At 45.6% G+C, this 18,961-nt stretch overlaps 1 protein-coding gene across 3 annotated transcripts in view; it reads left to right on the forward strand.

Moving 5' to 3' along the window:
• LOC118371086 (chloride channel protein 2-like) overlaps positions 1-18,961 on the forward strand; it is a 214,633-nt gene that overhangs the window by 98,383 nt on the left and 97,289 nt on the right. For all 3 annotated transcript variants that reach the window (XM_052467885.1, XM_052467887.1, XM_052467886.1), the window contains 3 exons: positions 17,240-17,371; positions 18,244-18,372; positions 18,564-18,697. In XM_052467885.1, coding sequence (XP_052323845.1) covers positions 17,240-17,371; positions 18,244-18,372; positions 18,564-18,697 — 395 coding nt within the window. The remainder of the gene's footprint in view (positions 1-17,239; positions 17,372-18,243; positions 18,373-18,563; positions 18,698-18,961) is intronic.

Here is an 18,961-nt window from a genome sequence, read left to right on the forward strand (position 1 = left end):
ATTCAGGCCAAAGAGTTCAATCTTGATTTCATGAGAACAGACAATCTTGTTGCTCATGGTCTGAGAGTCTTTAGGTGGCCTTTGGCCAACTCCAAGCGGGCTGTCATGTGCCTTTTACTGAGGAGTGGCTTCTGTCTGGCCACTCTACCATAAAGGCCTGATTGGTGGAATGCTGCAGAGATGGTTGTCCATCTGGAAGGTTCTCCCATCTCCACAGAGGAACTCTGGAGATCTGTCAGAATGACCACCAGGGTTCTTGGTCACATCCCTGACCAAGGCCCTTCTCCCCTGATTGTTCAGTTTGGCCGGGCGGCCAGCTCTTGAAAGAGTCTTGGTGGTTCCAAACTTCTTCCATTTAATAATGATGGCTCCTTGCTGATGACTCCTTGCTGTCCTCCTGATGACTCCTTGCTGCCCCACTCCACCTGACTGTGCTGCTAATCCAGTTTCAACTGTTCTGCCTGTGGCTATGGAATCCTGATCCGTTCACCGGACGTGCTACCTGTCCCAGACCTGCTGTTTTCAACTCTCTAGAGACAGCAGGAGCGGTAAAGATACTCTGAATGATCGGCTATGAAAAGCCAACTGACATTTACTCCTGAGGTGCTGACCTGTTGCACCATCGACAACTACTGTGATTATTATTATTTGACCCTGCTGATCATCTATGAACATTTGAACATCTTGGCCATGTTCTGTTATAATCTCTACCTGGCACAGCCAGAAGAGGACTGACCATCCCTCAGAACCTGGTTCCTCTCTCGGATTCTTCCTCGGTTCTGGCCTTTCTAGGGAGTTTTTCCTAGCCACCGTGCTTGCTTGCTGTTTGGGGTTTTAGCCTGGGTTTCTGTACAGCACTCAGCTGATGTAAGAAAAACTTTATAAATAAATTTGATATGATTTTGATTTGATTTGATGGAGGCCACTGTGTTCTTGGGGACCTTCAATGTTGCAGAAATGTTTTGGTACCCTTCGCCAGATCTGTGCCTCAACACAATCCTGTCTCGGAGCTCTACGGAAAATTCCTTCAACCTCATGGCTTGGTTTTTGCTCTGACATGCACTGTCAACTGCGGGACCTTATATGGACATGTATGTGCCTTTCCAAATCATGTCCAATCAATTGAATTTACCACAGGTGGACTCCAATCAAGTTGTAGAAACATCTCAAGGATGATCAATGGAAACAGGATGCACTTGAGCTTAATTTCAAGTCTCATAGCAAAATGTCTGAGTACTTACAGTATAAAATAAGGTATTTCTGTTTTACATTTTTTTTTATACATTTGCAAACATACTAAAAACCTGTTTTCACTTTGTCATTATTGGGTATTGCGTGTAGATTAATGAGGAACAATTTGTATTTAATCATTTTTAGAATAAAGCTGTAACATAACAAAATGTGGAAAAGGGGAAGGGGGTCTGAATACTTTCCGAATTCACTGTAAGCCCATAGAAATAAGAATGAATAGATTGGGTATCCCATTTAAATCCATGATGACTTAACGGGTGGATTGGTGGCCATTGCAAGTGTACCCATAGCAGCAAAGCAGGAAGTAAAAGCAGGAAGAGTACCCATCAATCTGTGCTGTGATTTGTTGAATCAACTCAAATGACATTACAAAACGTACAACACAGCAACTTTAAGGCATGTTTTGTTATTTATTTTAACAAACAATCTACGACGAAGTTGACTCTTTTACAATGGGGGTCAATGGGAAAGAATGTTTGTTTTCCCCTATTTGTGGCCGTGGTCAACGGGAATTCCTTCTTATGACGTGAATATCGAGTCGGAGTATTGCATGAGCCACATCAGTTAACATCATTTTAGAGAACATTCTACCATGGAAATGATTGCTTCACGATACCAGGCAGCCATTACGAGTGTACCCATGAGTTTACCAGTCAAATTGCCAGGGTTAGAGGTTCCAAGCCCGTTCTATTTATTATATTTCTGTGTAAACCTGTGCTCTCATAATCTATTTTATATGTATTACACGTATCTATACAACTATTGGCATTAATATGTATGTGCATAATTGAGTGTCTACATAATGTGAAATGCCTACAGTATATATTTATGCACATTATAAATGTGTTACAAAATCATTGTGATGAAGTGTGTGTCAGCAGAATGGTTGAAACAGTGTGAAAAGTGTGTTGTGTAGCTGCAGTGAACTGCAGAGTGGAAGAGCTGAGTCTGCACCATGAGAGAGGGATGAATAGAGAGGGAGAGAGGGACCGGAAATGTAAAGGTTGAGAGTTAGACGGGGGGAGTGGGGGGGTTGGAAGGAGAGTGGGGTCAGGTAGAGAGGGGTAGTTTGAGAAAGAGAGCGGAAAGACCTGGGAGAGGGGGTCAGAGATTGAGGGGGAGTTTGAGAAAGAGAGGGAAAGAGAGGGAAAGACCTAGGAGAGGGGGTCAGGTAGAGAGGGGGGGTTTGAGAAAGAGAGGGAAAGAGAGCGGAAAGACCTGGGAGAGGGGGTCAGGGAGAGAGGGGGAGTTTGAGAAAGAGAGGGAAAGACCTAGGAGAGGGGGTCAGGGAGAGAGGGGGAGTTTGAGAAAGAGAGGGAAAGAGAGCGGAAAGACCTGGGAGAGGGGGGTCAGGGAGAGAGGGGGAGTTTGAGAAAGAGAGGGAAAGAGAGCGGAAAGACCTGGGAGAGGGGGGTCAGGGAGAGAGGGGGAGTTTGAGAAAGAGAGGGAAAGACCTAGGAGAGGGGGTCAGGGAGAGAGGGGGCGTTTGAGAAAGAGAGGGAAAGAGAGCGGAAAGACCTGGGAGAGGGGGTCAGGGAGAGAGGGGGAGTTTGAGAAAGAGAGGGAAAGAGAGGGGAAAGACCTGGGAGAGGGGGGTCAGGGAGAGAGGGGGAGTTTGAGAAAGAGAGGGAAAGACCTAGGAGAGGGGTCAGGGAGAGAGGGGAGTTTGAGAAAGAGAGGGAAAGAGAGCGGAAAGACCTGGGAGAGGGGGTCAGGGAGAGAGGGGGAGTTTGAGAAAGTGAGGGAAAGACCTAGGAGAGGGGGGTCAGGGAGAGAGGGGGCGTTTGAGAAAGAGAGCGGAAAGACCTGGGAGAGGGGGATCAGGGGAGATGGGGAGTTTGAGAAAGAGAGGGAAAGACCTAGGAGAGGGGGGTCAGGGAGAGAGGGGCGTTTGAGAAAGAGAGGGAAAGACCTAGGAGAGGGGGTCAGGGGAGAGAGGGGCGTTTGAGAAAGAGAGCGGAAAGACCTGGGAGAGGGGGTCAGGGAGAGAGGGGAGTTTGAGAAAGAGAGGGAAAGACCTAGGAGAGGGGGTCAGGGAGAGAGGGGAGTTTGAGAAAGAGAGGGAAAGACCTAGGAGAGGGGGGTCAGGGAGAGAGGGGCGTTTGAGAAAGAGAGCGGAAAGACCTGGGAGAGGGGGTCAGGGAGAGAGGGGGAGTTTGAGAAAGAGAGGGAAAGACCTAGGAGAGGGGGGTCAGGGAGAGAGGGGGCGTTTGAGAAAGAGAGGGAAAGACCTAGGAGAGGGGGGTCAGGGAGAGAGGGGGCGTTTGAGAAAGAGAGCGGAAAGACCTGGGAGAGGGGGGTCAGGGAGAGAGGGGGAGTTTGAGAAAGAGAGGGAAAGACCTAGGAGAGGGGGGTCAGGGAGAGAGGGGGAGTTTGAGAAAGAGAGGGAAAGACCTAGGAGAGGGGGGTCAGGGAGAGAGGGGTAGTTTGAGAAAGAGAGGGAAAGAGAGCGGAAAGACCTGGGAGAGGGGGGTCAGGGAGAGAGGGGGAGTTTGAGAAAGAGAGGGAAAGACCTAGGAGAGGGGGGTCAGGGCGAGAGGGGTAGTTTGAGAAAGAGAGGGAAAGAGAGCGGAAAGACCTGGGAGAGGGGGGTCAGGGGGAGGGTTAGTTTGAGAAAGAGAGGGAAAGACCTGGGAGAGGGGGGTCAGGTGGAGAGGGGTAGTTTGAGAAAGAGAGGGAAAGAGAGCGGAAAGACCTAGGAGAGGGGGTCAGGGAGAGAGGGGGAGTTTGAGAATGAGAGGGAAAGAGAGAGGGAGGGCTTGGGCGAGGAAAAATAAAGTCAGAAAAGAGGGGAGCACAGAAGGGGACGAAGGGAAAGAAATTGAACGAGAGAGGAAGAATGATAAAGAGAAGGGCAGATGAACAGTAAAGGTTGAAAAAAGAGGGGAGGAAGAGAGGGAGTGAAAGAAAGCAGCAGGTTTTTCTGCCCTTTGGTAAGCCAGGAAATGAAGCAGCAATCACAGCCTACTGCTCCCCTGTGTGTCACCATTCATTATTACCCTGGCTCTCTATCATCTCTCTCTCTTTCTGTCTCTCCATCACTCTCTTTCTCACCACTATCACTCCATTATTTTCTCCATCACTCCACCTTTCTCATCAGTCGCTCTATCATATCTCCTTCTCTCCAACTTTCGCTCTGCTTTTCTCTCACTCCTAACATTCTCTCTCCACCTTTCTTTCTCTCCTCACATTCTATCACTTACACACACTCACACTTTCCCACTTATGGTAATTATTCCTCATTGTGATCATGAATGGCACCATCTGGCCTTCTACAGTCAGAGTTGACTGTTGTTTTAATGGGTCACCTCTGGTGAGAGGTTTTAGTTACTGTAAGGGGAAGGGACATGTGATAAACATCATCATTGTTCTCATCATCATCATGATTAGCATCATCTTCATCCTTTCGTCCTCCCCAACATCATTATTGCCCTTACTAACCATCATCATCATGGCCCTCACTAACCATCATCATCATGGCCCTCACTAACCATCATCATCATGGCCCTCACTAACCATCATCATCATGGCCCTCACTAACCATCATCATCATGGCCCTCACTAACCATCATCATCATGGCCCTCACTAACCATCACCATCATGGCCCTCACTAACCATCATCATCATGGCCCTCACTAACCATCATCATCATGGCCCTCACTAACCATCATCATCATGGCCCTCACTAACCATCATCATCATGGCCCTCACTAACCATCATCATCATGGCCCTCATCATCAACCATCATCATCATGGCCCTTACTAACCATCATCATCATGGCCCTCACTAACCATCATCATCATGGCCCCTACTAACCATCATCATCATGGCCCCTCACTAACCATCATCATCATGGCCCTCACTAACCATCATCATCATGGCCCCTACTAACCATCATCATCATGGCCCCCTACTAACCATCATCATCATGGCCCTCACGAACCATCATCATCAAGGCCCTCACTAACCATCATCATCATGGCCCTCACTAACCATCATCATCATGGCCCTCACTAACCATCATCATCATGGTCCTTACTAACCATCATCATCATGGCCCTCACTAACCATCATCATCATGGCCCTTACTAACCATCATCATCATGGCCCTCACTAACCATCATCATCATGGCCCTCACTAACCATCATCATCATGGCCCTCACTAACCATCATCATCATGGCCCTCACGAACCATCATCATCATGGCCCTCACGAACCATCATTATCATGGCCCTCACTAACCATCATCATCATGGCCCCTACTAACCATCATCATCATGGCCCTCACTAACCATCATCATCATGGCCCTCACTAACCATCATCATCATGGCCCCTACTAACCATCATCATCATGGCCCTCACTAACCATCATCATCATGGCCCTCACTAACCATCATCATCATGGCCCTCACTAACCATCATCATCATGGCCCTTACTAACCATCATCATCATGGCCCTCACTAACCATCATCATCATGGCCCTCACGAACCATCATCATCATGGCCCTCACTAACCATCATCATCATGGCCCTCACGAACCATCATCATCATGGCCCTCACTAACCATCATCATCATGGCCCTCACTAACCATCATCATCATGGCCCTCACTAACCATCATCATCATGGCCCTCACTAACCATCATCATCATGGCCCTCACTAACCATCATCATCATGGCCCTCACGAACCATCATCATCATGGCCCTCACGAACCATCATCATCATGGCCCTCACTAACCATCATCATCATGGCCCCTACTAACCATCATCATCATGGCCCTCACTAACCATCATCATCATGGCCCTCACTAACCATCATCATGGCCCTTACTAACCATCATCATCATGGCCCTCACTAACCATCATCATCATGGCCCTCACTAACCATCATCATCATGGCCCTCACTAACCATCATCATCATGGCCCTTACTAACCATCATCATCATGGCCCTCACTAACCATCATCATCATGGCCCTCACTAACCATCATCATCATGGCCCCTACTAACCATCATCATCATGGCCCTCACTAACCATCATCATCATGGCCCTCACTAACCATCATCATCATGGCCCCTACTAACCATCATCATCATGGCCCTTACTAACCATCATCATCATGGCCCTCACTAACCATCATCATCATGGCCCTCACTAACCATCATCATCATGGCCCTCACTAACCATCATCATCATGGCCCTTACTAACCATCATCATCATGGCCCTCACTAACCATCATCATCATGGCCCTCACTAACCATCATCATCATGGCCCTTACTAACCATCATCATCATGGCCCTCACTAACCATCATCATCATGGCCCTCACTAACCATCATCATCATGGCCCTCACGAACCATCATCATCATGGCCCTCACGAACCATCATCATCATGGCCCCTACTAACCATCATCATCATGGCCCCTACTAACCATCATCATCATGGCCCTCACGAACCATCATCACTGCACTGCCATCATAATCAATTTTGTGATAAAAGAAACAAACAGTGGCATACTGGGCCAGAAGCTGTGTTCTAAAAGTAATCTGATTACGTAACGTGTTATGTAATCAGATACATTTTATGAGTAATGTAATAAAGTAACACGTTACTTTTTCAAATTGGGAAATATTATTACAGTTACTTTGTCAAACAACGTGTGTATTAGTTTCAGAATCATATCTCTACCAGGTGTGTGTTTCCACGAGCCGATCTTGACTTGTTTCTTCATTTAATTCTCAAGCAAGCGGAGAAAGGCTGTTTGGAAAAATGTCATGACAGCTGCTGTCCATATAGGACTTTCCCTTCTAGTGGCAAGTGTGCCCGCTATACAGCTCTAAGGGTCTGGGTACATGTGGTCTGCAATCAGAACTGGAGGCTCAAGAAAAAGATGTTGAATAAAAAGATCACGCAACAGATCAATGTACTGTCTACACTCATTTTATGAATTAGTTTTCATTAAATAGGTTTTATGTTTCAGATGACACTCAACCTTCACCTTCCGAGCCCTTTTGGGAGTTGCAGCGATGGGACAAGATCGAAATTGGGGAGAAAACTGTGTAAAATACAAAATCATAAATAATAATAATAAGAAGAAAGTTCTGATAGCTAAGGATTCCGCAATGGGGTTAGGTTTTTAGCTTGGGACCACAAGTTGTGTCCCGGATTCCTACAAAATAAAAACAGTTAATGGTTAGCCATCATGCTAACAGATCAAGATAACGCGAGCAGTGCTAGAGTCAAAACACCAGTGGTATTTGTGTCTACGTCTGGGCTCAAATGCGCTAGGTGCAAGATGATATCTACACAGGAGGAGGAACATACAGTTAAAGTCTGAAGTTTACATACACTTAAGTTGGAGTCATTAAAACTCATTTTTCAACCACTCCACAAATGTCTTGTTAACAAACTATAGTTTTGGCAAGTCGGTTATGACATCTACTTTGTGCATGACAAGTAATTTTTCCAACAATTGTTTACAGACAGATTATTTAACTTGTAATTCACTGTATCACAATTCCAGTTGGTCAGAAGTTTACATACAAGTTGACTTGGAAAATTCCAGAAAATGACGTTATGGCTTTAGAAGCTTCTGATAGGCTAATTGACATCATTTGAGTAAATTGGAGGTGAAGCTGTGGATGTATTTCAAGGCCTACCTTCAAACTCAGTGCCTCTTTGCTTGACATCATGGGAAAATCAAAAGAAATCAGCCAAGACCTCAGAAAAAAATTGTAGACCTCCACAAGTCTGGTTCATCAATTTCCAAATGCCTTAAGGTACCACGTTCATCTGTACAAACAATAGTACACAAGTATAAACACCATGGCACACCACACAGCCGTCATACCGCTCAGAAAGGAGACGCCTTCTGTCTCCTAGAGATGAACGTACTTTGGTGCGAAAAGTGCAAATCAATCCCAGAACAACAGCAAAGGACCTTGTGAAGATGCTCGAGGAAACAGGTACAAAAGTATCTATATCCACAGTAAAACTAGTCCTATATCTACATAACCTGAAAGGCCACTCAGCAAGGAAGAAGCCACTGCTCCAATACCACCATAAAAATGCCAGACTACGGTTTGCAACTGTACATGGGGACAAAGAGTGAACTTTTTGGAGAAATGTCCTCTGGTTGATGAAACAAAAATAGAACTGTTTGGCCATAATGACCATTGTTATGTTTGGAGGAAAAAGGGGGAGGCTTGCAAGCCAAAGATCACCATCCCAACCGTGAAGCACGAGGGTGGCAGCATCATGTTGTGGGTGTGCTTTGCTGCAGGAGGGACTGGTGCACTTCACAAAATAGATTGCATCATGAGGATGGATTTCTTTCATCACATTCCCAGTGGGTCAGAAGTGTACATACACTAAATTAGTATTTGGTAGCATTGCCTTTAAATTGTTTAACTTGGGTCAAACGTTTCAGGTAGCCTTCCACAAGCTTCCCACAATAAGTTGGGTGAATTTCACCCCATTTCCCCTGACAGAGCTGGTGTAACTGAGTCAGGTTTGTAGGCCTCCTTGCTCACACATGCTTTTTCAGTTCTGCCCACAAATGTTCTATGGAATTGAGGTAAGTGCCTTGTGATGAATTGGGCTTCAAGTATGGCAGGGTGAACCTCTCACTATACCGGTCCCATAATGCAAGAGGAAGGGAGAATGGGTGTAGGGTAGGAGTTACTGGTCGGAAGGTCAAACTGGTGGGAGAGAGCATTTGGCTGGTAAGGACAGTGAGGGGAGCGGCAGCAGAACTGAAGTTCTGAATGAACCGGTGATAGTAGTTGGAGAACCCAATGAAACAGAGTTCCTTAACGGTGGTGGTTTTGGGCCAGTTACTGACGGCGGTGACTTGGTTCTCATCCATGCTGAACCCTCCAGGAGTCAGTACGAAACCGAGGAACTTTGCCGAGGTTACATAGAGGTGCTCTTTTCAGTCTTCACATAAAGGTTATTGTCAAGGAGTCGTTGAAGAACCTTTTCCACATGCTGTATATGTTCCATCAGGGAGTGGAAGTCAATCAGGATGTAATCAATGTAGACGATGAGAAAGCAGTTGGATATCCTGGAAAAGCTTGTTCATAAAGGATTGGAAGACGGCGGGGGCGTTACTAAGGCCGTAGGGCATGACCAGGTATTCGTAGTGCCCTCGTGCAGTGATAAAGGCCGTCTTCCATTTGTCGCCTTCACGAATACAGACAAGGTTATATGCACTTAGTTTTGAAAAATATGTTGGAGTGGCCCACTTGTTCAAGGGTCGCTGGGATCAGAGGAATACGGTTCTTGGCCGTGACGTCATTCAGGGAATGGTAATCAATACAAGGATGGAGACTACCGTCCTTTTTTCCAATGAAGAAGCCTTACACAGCCAGGCAAGAAGAAGGACGAATGAAACCGTTTGAGTGTTTAATCATTGTAGTTCTCCATTGCCTCATTTTCCGGGATAGATAGGGGGTAAGCACAGTCCCCTGGGCGATGTGGTGGCAGAGTGGAGGCCTTGATTTTGCTAAAGCCATTGCTGTACTGGGCGTATTCAGATGGCATGATGGGTGGCACTGCAGAGGCAGAGTCCTCAATGATGGTGGCTCTGCAGGGAAGGCTGAGACAACTGGTGAAGCAGGTAGAAGATTACAAAGCGAGGGGTGTCCGAGGATGAGTGGCTGTTTGGGGAGTTCCATAAATTGAATGGAGTCTTCCACACCAAAACCAATCTGGACTCTTCCACACCAAAACCTATCCCAATGGCTGCCCATCCAGGGTGTTAATCCTTAAGGGAGTGGTGACAGGTGTTAGAACAATGTCAAGCTCTTGTACCAGCTGGTGATCGATAAAATTACCTGCTGCTCCCAAATCTATCAAGCCCTCTACATACTTAGTAACCCCCTTCACGGTTATCAATACTGGGATGGAGAATTGCTTCTGGGAGAAATCAATGAACAAAAATGAAAGACAGGGCTATGATCAAGAACACAAAGAAACAGGGCTACATTCAAGAACACAACGATACAGAACACAAGGTTGACTAAGAAAATAAATACAGAACCTCACAGTATTATGTCATGTATTGTTTCAAGTGGACCCCAGGAAGCGTAGCTGATGCTTTTGCTTCGGCTAATGGAGATCCTAATAAATGCCAAATATGGCTAATTAAGCAGCCCATATATAGCGCAGCACTTGTAGACTAGCACAGGAAAGCAGTGCCACAGACGAAAGTAGAAACAAGTGATCAAACCTGAGTTAGGCTACTTTATATCTTTGGTATAGCCTGCGAGGCTCGCCCTGCTCCCTCCGACAGTCAAACAAACTGAGATTTTGAGGGGGGTTTTCATTACAGTAACGCAAAGTAATATAACTAGTAATATAACTTGATGCTTTCCACACAAAGTAATATTGTAAAGTAACGCGTTACATTTGTTAAATGTAACGAGTAATATGTAACATATTGTTTTTACAAGTAGCTAATCCCAAAGACTGGTCAGGAGTTGCTCTTGGTCCTAGATCTGAGCAGGACAAACTCCACCCCTAGATCTGAGCAGGACAAACTCCACCCCTAGATCTGAGCAGGACAAACTCCTCCCCTAGATCTGAGCAGGACAAGCTCCTCCCCTAGATCTGAGCAGGACAAACTCCTCCCCTAGATCTGAGCAGGACAAACTCCACCTCTAGATCTGAGCATGACAAACTCCACCCCTAGATCTGAGCAGGACAAACTCCACCTCTAGATCTGAGCATGACAAACTCCACCCCTAGACCTGAGCAGGACAAACTCCTCCCCTAGATCTGAGCAGGACAAACTCCTCCCCTAGATCTGAGCAGGACAAACTCCTCCCCGAGATATGAGCAGGACAAACTCCACCTCTAGACCTGAGGAACAGGTCCCAGCTGTCCTCTTAGCAGGAATGGTGATATAAGGGTTGTTGCCATGACAACATAATGTCTTCATTCAAGATTATGTTGTGGTGGTATCTAACTCTGTGTGTGCGCGTGTGCATGCGTGTATGTGTCTGTGTCATTTTGGCCATGGATCAAAGCTCTCCACTTTGACTCGCACTGAGATAGAAAGAACAGGAGAAAAAAACAGTAAGCAAACAAGAGAGGAAAATAAAGACATAAAACATGAGTTCAGAAAGAGAAGGCAATTGGAATGTAACAGAGGCAGATTTGGTGAGTAGAGTTTAGAGGTAGAGATTTATCTGTTGGTCATGATGAGTGGCACCTGGTGAGAGTCCTCCCTCTACTCACCATCCATCTGTGTCATTTAATGTGTGTCAGCCATCAGTAGACCAGACAGACTTACCCTCAGGTATTCTTCCAACCCCCAGAGCTCCCCTGGCTCACTCACCCATTCACCCATCAGATGAATGGCTTGGCTGATAGCTGGGCTCAGGCTATAGGTGCTGACATACCTCCCCGGGAAGCTCTGGTTGCACCTGCTCTTAATACACGCTTTCCTAAACACACACACTTAGAGCAGAATGAGACCTCTGGGGGTTGGCTCCGGCTTTCAGGTCTTATGTCATCACCACCTGTCTTGCACTGAGCCCTAAAACAGAACAGGAGTTTTCACCTTCGTGTTTTAATCAGTTATCATCCTGTCATGCCAGTCTCCCTCATGGCTGGAGTTATTTCATAGCATTTCCCTTTACGACCGTAAACCCCCACTAGAGAAAGGGGTATAGAAGTAGGCAGCGAAGCGAGAAGGAGAGTTTGTGTCATAACGCCATTAACCAGCAATGAGACGTATCATAGAGTACGTTTTACATGCACTCTAATAATTCAATATTAAACGGATTATGGCAGTAGGCCGAGTATTGCAATAGTCATGTAAACACCTTACTCTGCTTATCTTAATCAGTGTACGGTCCAAATCGAAGTAAGCATACAGGATTTTTAGGGAAATGTATATTAATCTGCCTATCTACAATAATTGTATTATTGTGTGCATGTAACCATGCTCAGTGTGGTAAAGTCATAAGCTGGTAAGTCGTTCCCATATACTGGCTGGTGGCGTGATGGAGGAACACAACTAGGCGTTTACCCGAGAATCAGCCACAGCATTTATATCTAATTTACATAAACATCCTCCCATCCCTAAACATCTCAATAGCATAAGGAAGCCATCTATGGGAGATGTTCCTGTGAGAGAGTGAGGAGCAGGGAGGGAAAGGTTGTGTTAGTATACAGTTAAGGAGGGAAGGGTTGTGTTTATTAGGGGTTAGATTACAGTCAAGGAGGGAAAGGTTGTGTTTTATAGGGGTTAGACTACAGTCAAGGAGGGAACGGTTGTGGTTTATAGGGGTTAGATTACAGTCAAGGAGGGAAGCGTTGTGTTTTATAGGGGTTAGATTACAGTCAAGGAGGGAAAGGTTGTGTTTTATAGGGGTTAGACTACAGTCAAGGAGGGAACGGTTGTGGTTTATAGGGGTTAGATTACAGTCAAGGAGGGAAGGGTTGTGTTTTATAGGGGTTAGATTACAGTCAAGGAGGGAAGGGTTGTGTTTATAGGGGTTAGATTACAGTCAAGGAGGGAACGGTTGTGGTTTATAGGGGTTAGATTACAGTCAAGGAGGGAAAGGTTGTGTTTTATAGGGGTTAGACTACAGTCAAGGAGGGAACGGTTGTGGTTTATAGGGGTTAGATTACAGTCAAGGAGGGAAAGGTTGTGTTTTATAGGGGTTAGACTACAGTCAAGGAGGGAACGGTTGTGGTTTATAGGGGTTAGATTACAGTCAAGGAGGGAAGGGTTGTGTTTTATAGGGGTTAGATTACAGTCAAGGAGGGAAGGGTTGTGTTTATAGGGGTTAGATTACAGTCAAGGAGGGAACGGTTGTGGTTTATAGGGGTTAGATTACAGTCAAGGAGGGAAGGGTTGTGGTTTATAGGGGTTAGATTACAGTCAAGGAGGGAAGGGTTGTGTTTATAGGGGTTAGATTACAGTCAAGGAGGGAACGGTTGTGGTTTATAGTGGTTAGACTACAGTCAAGGAGGGAAGGGTTGTGGTTTATAGGGGTTAGATTACAGTCAAGGAGGGAACGGTTGTGTTTTATATGGGTTAGATTACAGTCAAGGAGGGAACGGTTGTGGTTTATAGTGGTTAGACTACAGTCAAGGAGGGAAGGGTTGTGGTTTATAGGGGTTTTACAGTCAAGGAGGGAACGGTTGTGGTTTATAGGGGTTAGATTACAGTCAAGGAGGGAACGGTTGTGTTTTATAGGGGTTAGATTACAGTCGAGGAGGGAACGGTTGTGTTTTATAGGGGTTAGATTACAGTCAAGGAGGGAAGGGTTGTGTTTTATAGGGGTTAGATTACAGTCGAGGAGGAACGGTTGTGTTTTATAGGGGTTACACTACAGTCAAGAAGGGAACGGTTGTGTTTTATAGGGGTTAGATTACAGTCAAGGAGGGAAGGGTTGTGTTTTATAGGGGTTAGATTACAGTCGGTTGTGTTTTATAGGGGAGATTACAGGAAGGGTTGTGTTTTATAGGGGTTAGATTACAGTCAAGGAGGGAAGGGTTGTGTTTTATAGGGGTTAGATTACAGTCAAGGAGGGAACGGTTGTGGTTTATAGGGGTTAGATTACAGTCAAGGAGGGAAAGGTTGTGTTTTATAGGGGTTAGACTACAGTCAAGGAGGAACGGTTGTGGTTTATAGGGGTTAGATTACAGTCAAGGAGGGAAAGGTTGTGTTTTATAGGGGTTAGACTACAGAGGAGGGAACGGTTGTGGTTTATAGGGGTTAGATTACAGTCAAGGAGGGAAGGGTTGTGTTTTATAGGGGTTAGATTACAGTCAAGGAGGGAAGGGTTGTGTTTATAGGGGTTAGATTACAGTCAAGGAGGGAACGGTTGTGGTTTATAGGGGTTAGATTACAGTCAAGGAGGGAAGGGTTGTGGTTTATAGGGGTTAGATTACAGTCAAGGAGGGAAGGGTTGTGTTTATAGGGGTTAGATTACAGTCAAGGAGGGAACGGTTGTGGTTTATAGTGGTTAGACTACAGTCAAGGAGGGAAGGGTTGTGGTTTATAGGGGTTAGATTACAGTCAAGGAGGGAACGGTTGTGTTTTATATGGGTTAGATTACAGTCAAGGAGGGAACGGTTGTGGTTTATAGTGGTTAGACTACAGTCAAGGAGGGAAGGGTTGTGGTTTATAGGGGTTAAATTACAGTCAAGGAGGGAACGGTTGTGGTTTATAGGGGTTAGATTACAGTCAAGGAGGGAACGGTTGTGTTTTATAGGGGTTAGATTACAGTCGAGGAGGGAACGGTTGTGTTTTATAGGGGTTAGATTACAGTCAAGGACGGAAGGGTTGTGTTTTATAGGGGTTAGATTACAGTCGAGGAGGGAACGGTTGTGTTTTATAGGGGTTACACTACAGTCAAGAAGGGAACGGTTGTGTTTTATAGGGGTTAGATTACAGTCAAGGAGGGAAGGGTTGTGTTTTATAGGGGTTAGATTACAGTCGAGGAGGGAACGGTTGTGTTTTATAGGGGTTAGATTACAGTCGAGGAGGGAACGGTTGTGTTTTATAGGGGTTACACTACAGTCAAGAAGGGAACGGTTGTGTTTTATAGGGGTTAGATTACAGTCAAGGAGGGAAGGGTTGTGTTTTATAGGGGTTAGATTACAGTCGAGGAGGGAACGGTTGTGTTTTATAGGGGTTAGATTACAGTCGAGGAGGGAACGGTTGTGTTTTATAGGGGTTACACTACAGTCAAGGAGGGAACGGTTGTGGTTTATAGGGGTTAGATTACAGTCAAGGAGGGAACGGTTGTGTTTTATAGGGGTTAGATTACAGTCGAGGAGGGAACGGTTGTGTTTTATATGGGTTACACTACAGTCAAGGAGGGAAGGACTGTGTTTTATAGGGGTTACACTAGAGTCAGTGTTTAAGAGTATGGACATAGCTGGGTCGTATCTGATGAATCTCTCCCTTTTTCTTCCTTCTCCTGTCCCCACTGTCTCCCTCGTGCACTTTCTCTTTGTCTCCTTCTCCCTCCCTCTCTTCCTCTCTCTCCTAGTTGATATGTAAAAGTTAAAGAGCTGAGCGGTGTGGTTTTCTATCCCGTTCTATCCTAATGCCATTTGCTGGTGGTGGTACACATAGCCAAGCAGGCCTAGCTAATTGTCCCTCTTTCTTATGTGTTTCCTTTTATGTGTTTCCTTTCTCTCACTTGTTCATCTTCACTCATTCATTCTCTCAGCCATTTAGAGTTTGGCACGGAAAGCGGATGCATTCTGTATCCAAGGCAACCTAAATTAGTCTCAGCAGGTATGTGGGTATTATTGCTAGAGGCAGAGAGAGGGAGAGAGAAAGCGTAAAAAAGAAGGCTAAAGGATAGTCCAGGAGAGACAGGAGAGGAGAAGGAGATGGAGGAGCAAAGAAACTAGGGACAGAGGAAGAAAAGGAAAAGAAAAGTGGAAAGAGAGAGAAAGCAAAGAAAGTTCCAGTAAGGAGAGGAAGACCAATACAAAGAGAAGAGATAGAAGGTAGAAAAGGAAAAAGAAGGATAAGAGTAATGAAAGAAGTTAAAGCCGTGGGTTGAAGAGTGATGAGAAAGAGAGATGGTAAGGATGGAAGGGTGGAAGACAGGATGGGGTGAATGAGAAATTGAAGAGAAGAGATGATAGGGATGGAGAGGAATGGCATGCAGGTTATTGCCTTCCGTAAAGAATGACGCTGGTAAGCTTTTTAATGTGTGTACTGTGTACCCAAGGAAAACCAGTGAGCCATAGCAGCACAGACGGAGCTAACCACATTACTGCTCAGAGACCAGATAAGATTACCTGCTGCTGGTTGAAACACACACTTTTATATGTACATGTACATGTATATGTTTGCATGTACATGCTCTCACACAAGCATAGAGACAGAGGCCTGTAGCCTAGCGGTTAAGAGCGTTGGGACAGAAACCGAAAGGTCGCTGGTTCGAATCCTGAGCCGACTAGAGGAAACATCTGTCGATGTTCCCTTGAGCAAGGCACTTAACCCTAATTGCTCTGGATGCTGACTAGAGAACAGAAGGGGCTCTTAGAATACAGCTGGGCTGTGGGTGAGATGATGCAACACACACAGTGTTTTACACTGCTTATATAAGTGTGTTAGACAGACAGACAGACAGACAGTGAAGGTGTTGATTGGAAAGTGTGTGCGTAGCCTAGCGTACTAAAAACATGCATGTTGCTCTGTCACCATTCCTGCCTCAGGACAATCTATTCCCTTATATGATCGTACACACAGGCTGTACTATACATGATGGGGAGAGCAATAATATTTTAGATGAGAAGGAAAAGAAAGGCAGGAAGAGAGAGGAAGAGGGGGATACTGAAAGAAGATTTTATTTCATACCTTTGTTTATTCTCCCTTTCTTCTGACATAATCTTGTAGTGTGGTAAAGTAGCATTAGTGTGGTTTAGTACATTGGTGAGATGAGAGGAGACAGAATTAGATGAGAGGGGAGCAGAGCAGTACTAGTGATAGGACAGTGTGGAGTGCCTGATGTGACACAGTCGTTAAAGTTGAGGACTAGAGGTGCCCCTGCTGCTAGACCTCTTCACTCTGAGAGGAGCAATGAGGTCAGGAGAGAGGGAGAGAGCGGAGGAAAATAGGGGAGGAACTGGTAGAGGAGGCAGTACAGTATGTGTGTGTGTGGGGGGTAGAAAGAGGAGAGGATTGGAGTAAACTCTGTGAATATAAAACCAGCCCCATTTAAAATGATACTAGAGGTGTCTGTGCAAAAGTTGACATCAACAAATGGGCAGTTGTGGGTGCAGGGGTTTACATTGTATGGTGGGTATGTGTAGTACTGACTCCAAGGTGGGTAATGTAGTTTTAACAATGCTAAACTTCTCTCCTCAGTCTGTAAGATGTGTTGGTTTGTTTGTTTTGTAGTTCTGACTGACTTGACTGACCAGTACTTTAGTAGTAACAGTGTTGTTGTTGTCTAACAGTGTGCACCTGTATCTCTCTTCCCTCCAGTCTGTACATTGCGCTGTCAGAAGTTCCTCATCTCTCGTGTTGGTGAAGACTGGATCTTCCTCATCCTTCTCGGTCTACTCATGGCTCTGGTCAGCTGGGTGGTTGACTTCGCTATCGCCATCTGTCTACAAGGTAAGGAGGAGGGAGTTGAAGGGAGGGAGTTGGGGAGGGAAGGTGAGGTAGACTTGGTCTAATGACGACTTTGGTCAGCTGTACACTCCGTTCCTTTGGCTGAATCTTTTCATCTGACATCTCTCCTGCATGCAGCTAAAGAAGACATGCCACACACCAGATAATCTCAGACACTGTGGTTTACTCACGTACATCCCTCCAACCAGGGTGTGTGTGTTCATAGTGAGCTGCAGTGCAGATTACTGTCCTCCTGAGCTGCATGCAGGTGTGTGTTTGTGTGTCTGATTAGCTTAAATCTTGTTTAATGTCATCTTTGCGCCATGAAACTGTGTGTGCGCATGTGTGTGTGTACGATTAGCTTAAATGTGGTTTAGTTTAATTTTTGCAGCGTGAAACTGTGTTTGTGTGCTGGTAGCATGTATGCTGGGTGTTCAGAAGGTGTGTGGGTGTCAATGTGCTTTATCTTCAGTCAAACACACATTTACACACATTGCTGTGGTTTGTGTGTGTGTCAGATGGTAGACTGCATGTGGAGAAAGTAGAGAGGGGAGAAGAGTGAGTCATCTAGAAGCAAGCCACCCATCCCCTATTTCTCCACACAGGCACATACACATTTTGATCTCTCCCTGTAATGAAGTCATTTTTAGGAGAAGAGTCCTGCGGGTTCTACTGTTGTCAGATATTTTGTCGCTGTACTCATGAGTAGGGTTGGGATTTGCCAGGAACCTCACGATACAATATTATCATGATACTTAGGTGCCGATAGGTATTGCGATTCTCATGTTTTATATATGTTTTTACAATTTATATATTGGATGGACATTTACTTTCTGATTGACACCAAGTTGATATTGGACTGTGTGTGTCCACAGCACAGAAGTGGATGTACGGAGGCCTGGAGAGTAATGTGTTTCTCCAATACCTGGCCTGGGTCACCTACCCTGTGGTGCTCATCACCTTCTCAGCTGGCTTCACACAGATACTGGCCCCACAGGCCGTAGGTAAGACATGCACACACACACACACACACACACACACACACACACACACACACACACACACACACACACACACACACACACACACACACACACACACACACACACACACACACACACACACACACACACACACACACGCACACACACATATTGACTGCACCATAGCACCATAACCCCCTCTCCCCCTCTAGGTTCAGGTATCCCAGAGATGAAGACCATTCTGAGGGGTGTAGTGCTGAAAGAATACCTCACCTTTAAAACCTTTGTGGCCAAAGTGATCGGCCTCACCTGTGCCCTGGGCAGTGGCATGCCTCTGGGAAAGGAGGTAACAGACACACTCAGTACAAAATATTCTCACTACACACACACCTCTGACGCGTACACACATACGCTGTTCTCACAGTCAGGCTTGTATGAGTTTGTCACATGTTGCTGCCAGTACTGTACAGTCTGTTCAACTAGTTATGCAGACACACACTCCATTTGACAGCCAGCAGATGCAATCTGGCTTGAAGGCTCCTAAAATCAATCAATATATCTGTGATTCATAGGACAAAGGGTTATCACAGTGAAACACAGAGACTGGCGC

Source organism: Oncorhynchus keta, chromosome 18, assembly GCF_023373465.1.
Source record: "Oncorhynchus keta strain PuntledgeMale-10-30-2019 chromosome 18, Oket_V2, whole genome shotgun sequence".
NCBI lineage: Eukaryota > Metazoa > Chordata > Actinopteri > Salmoniformes > Salmonidae > Oncorhynchus > Oncorhynchus keta.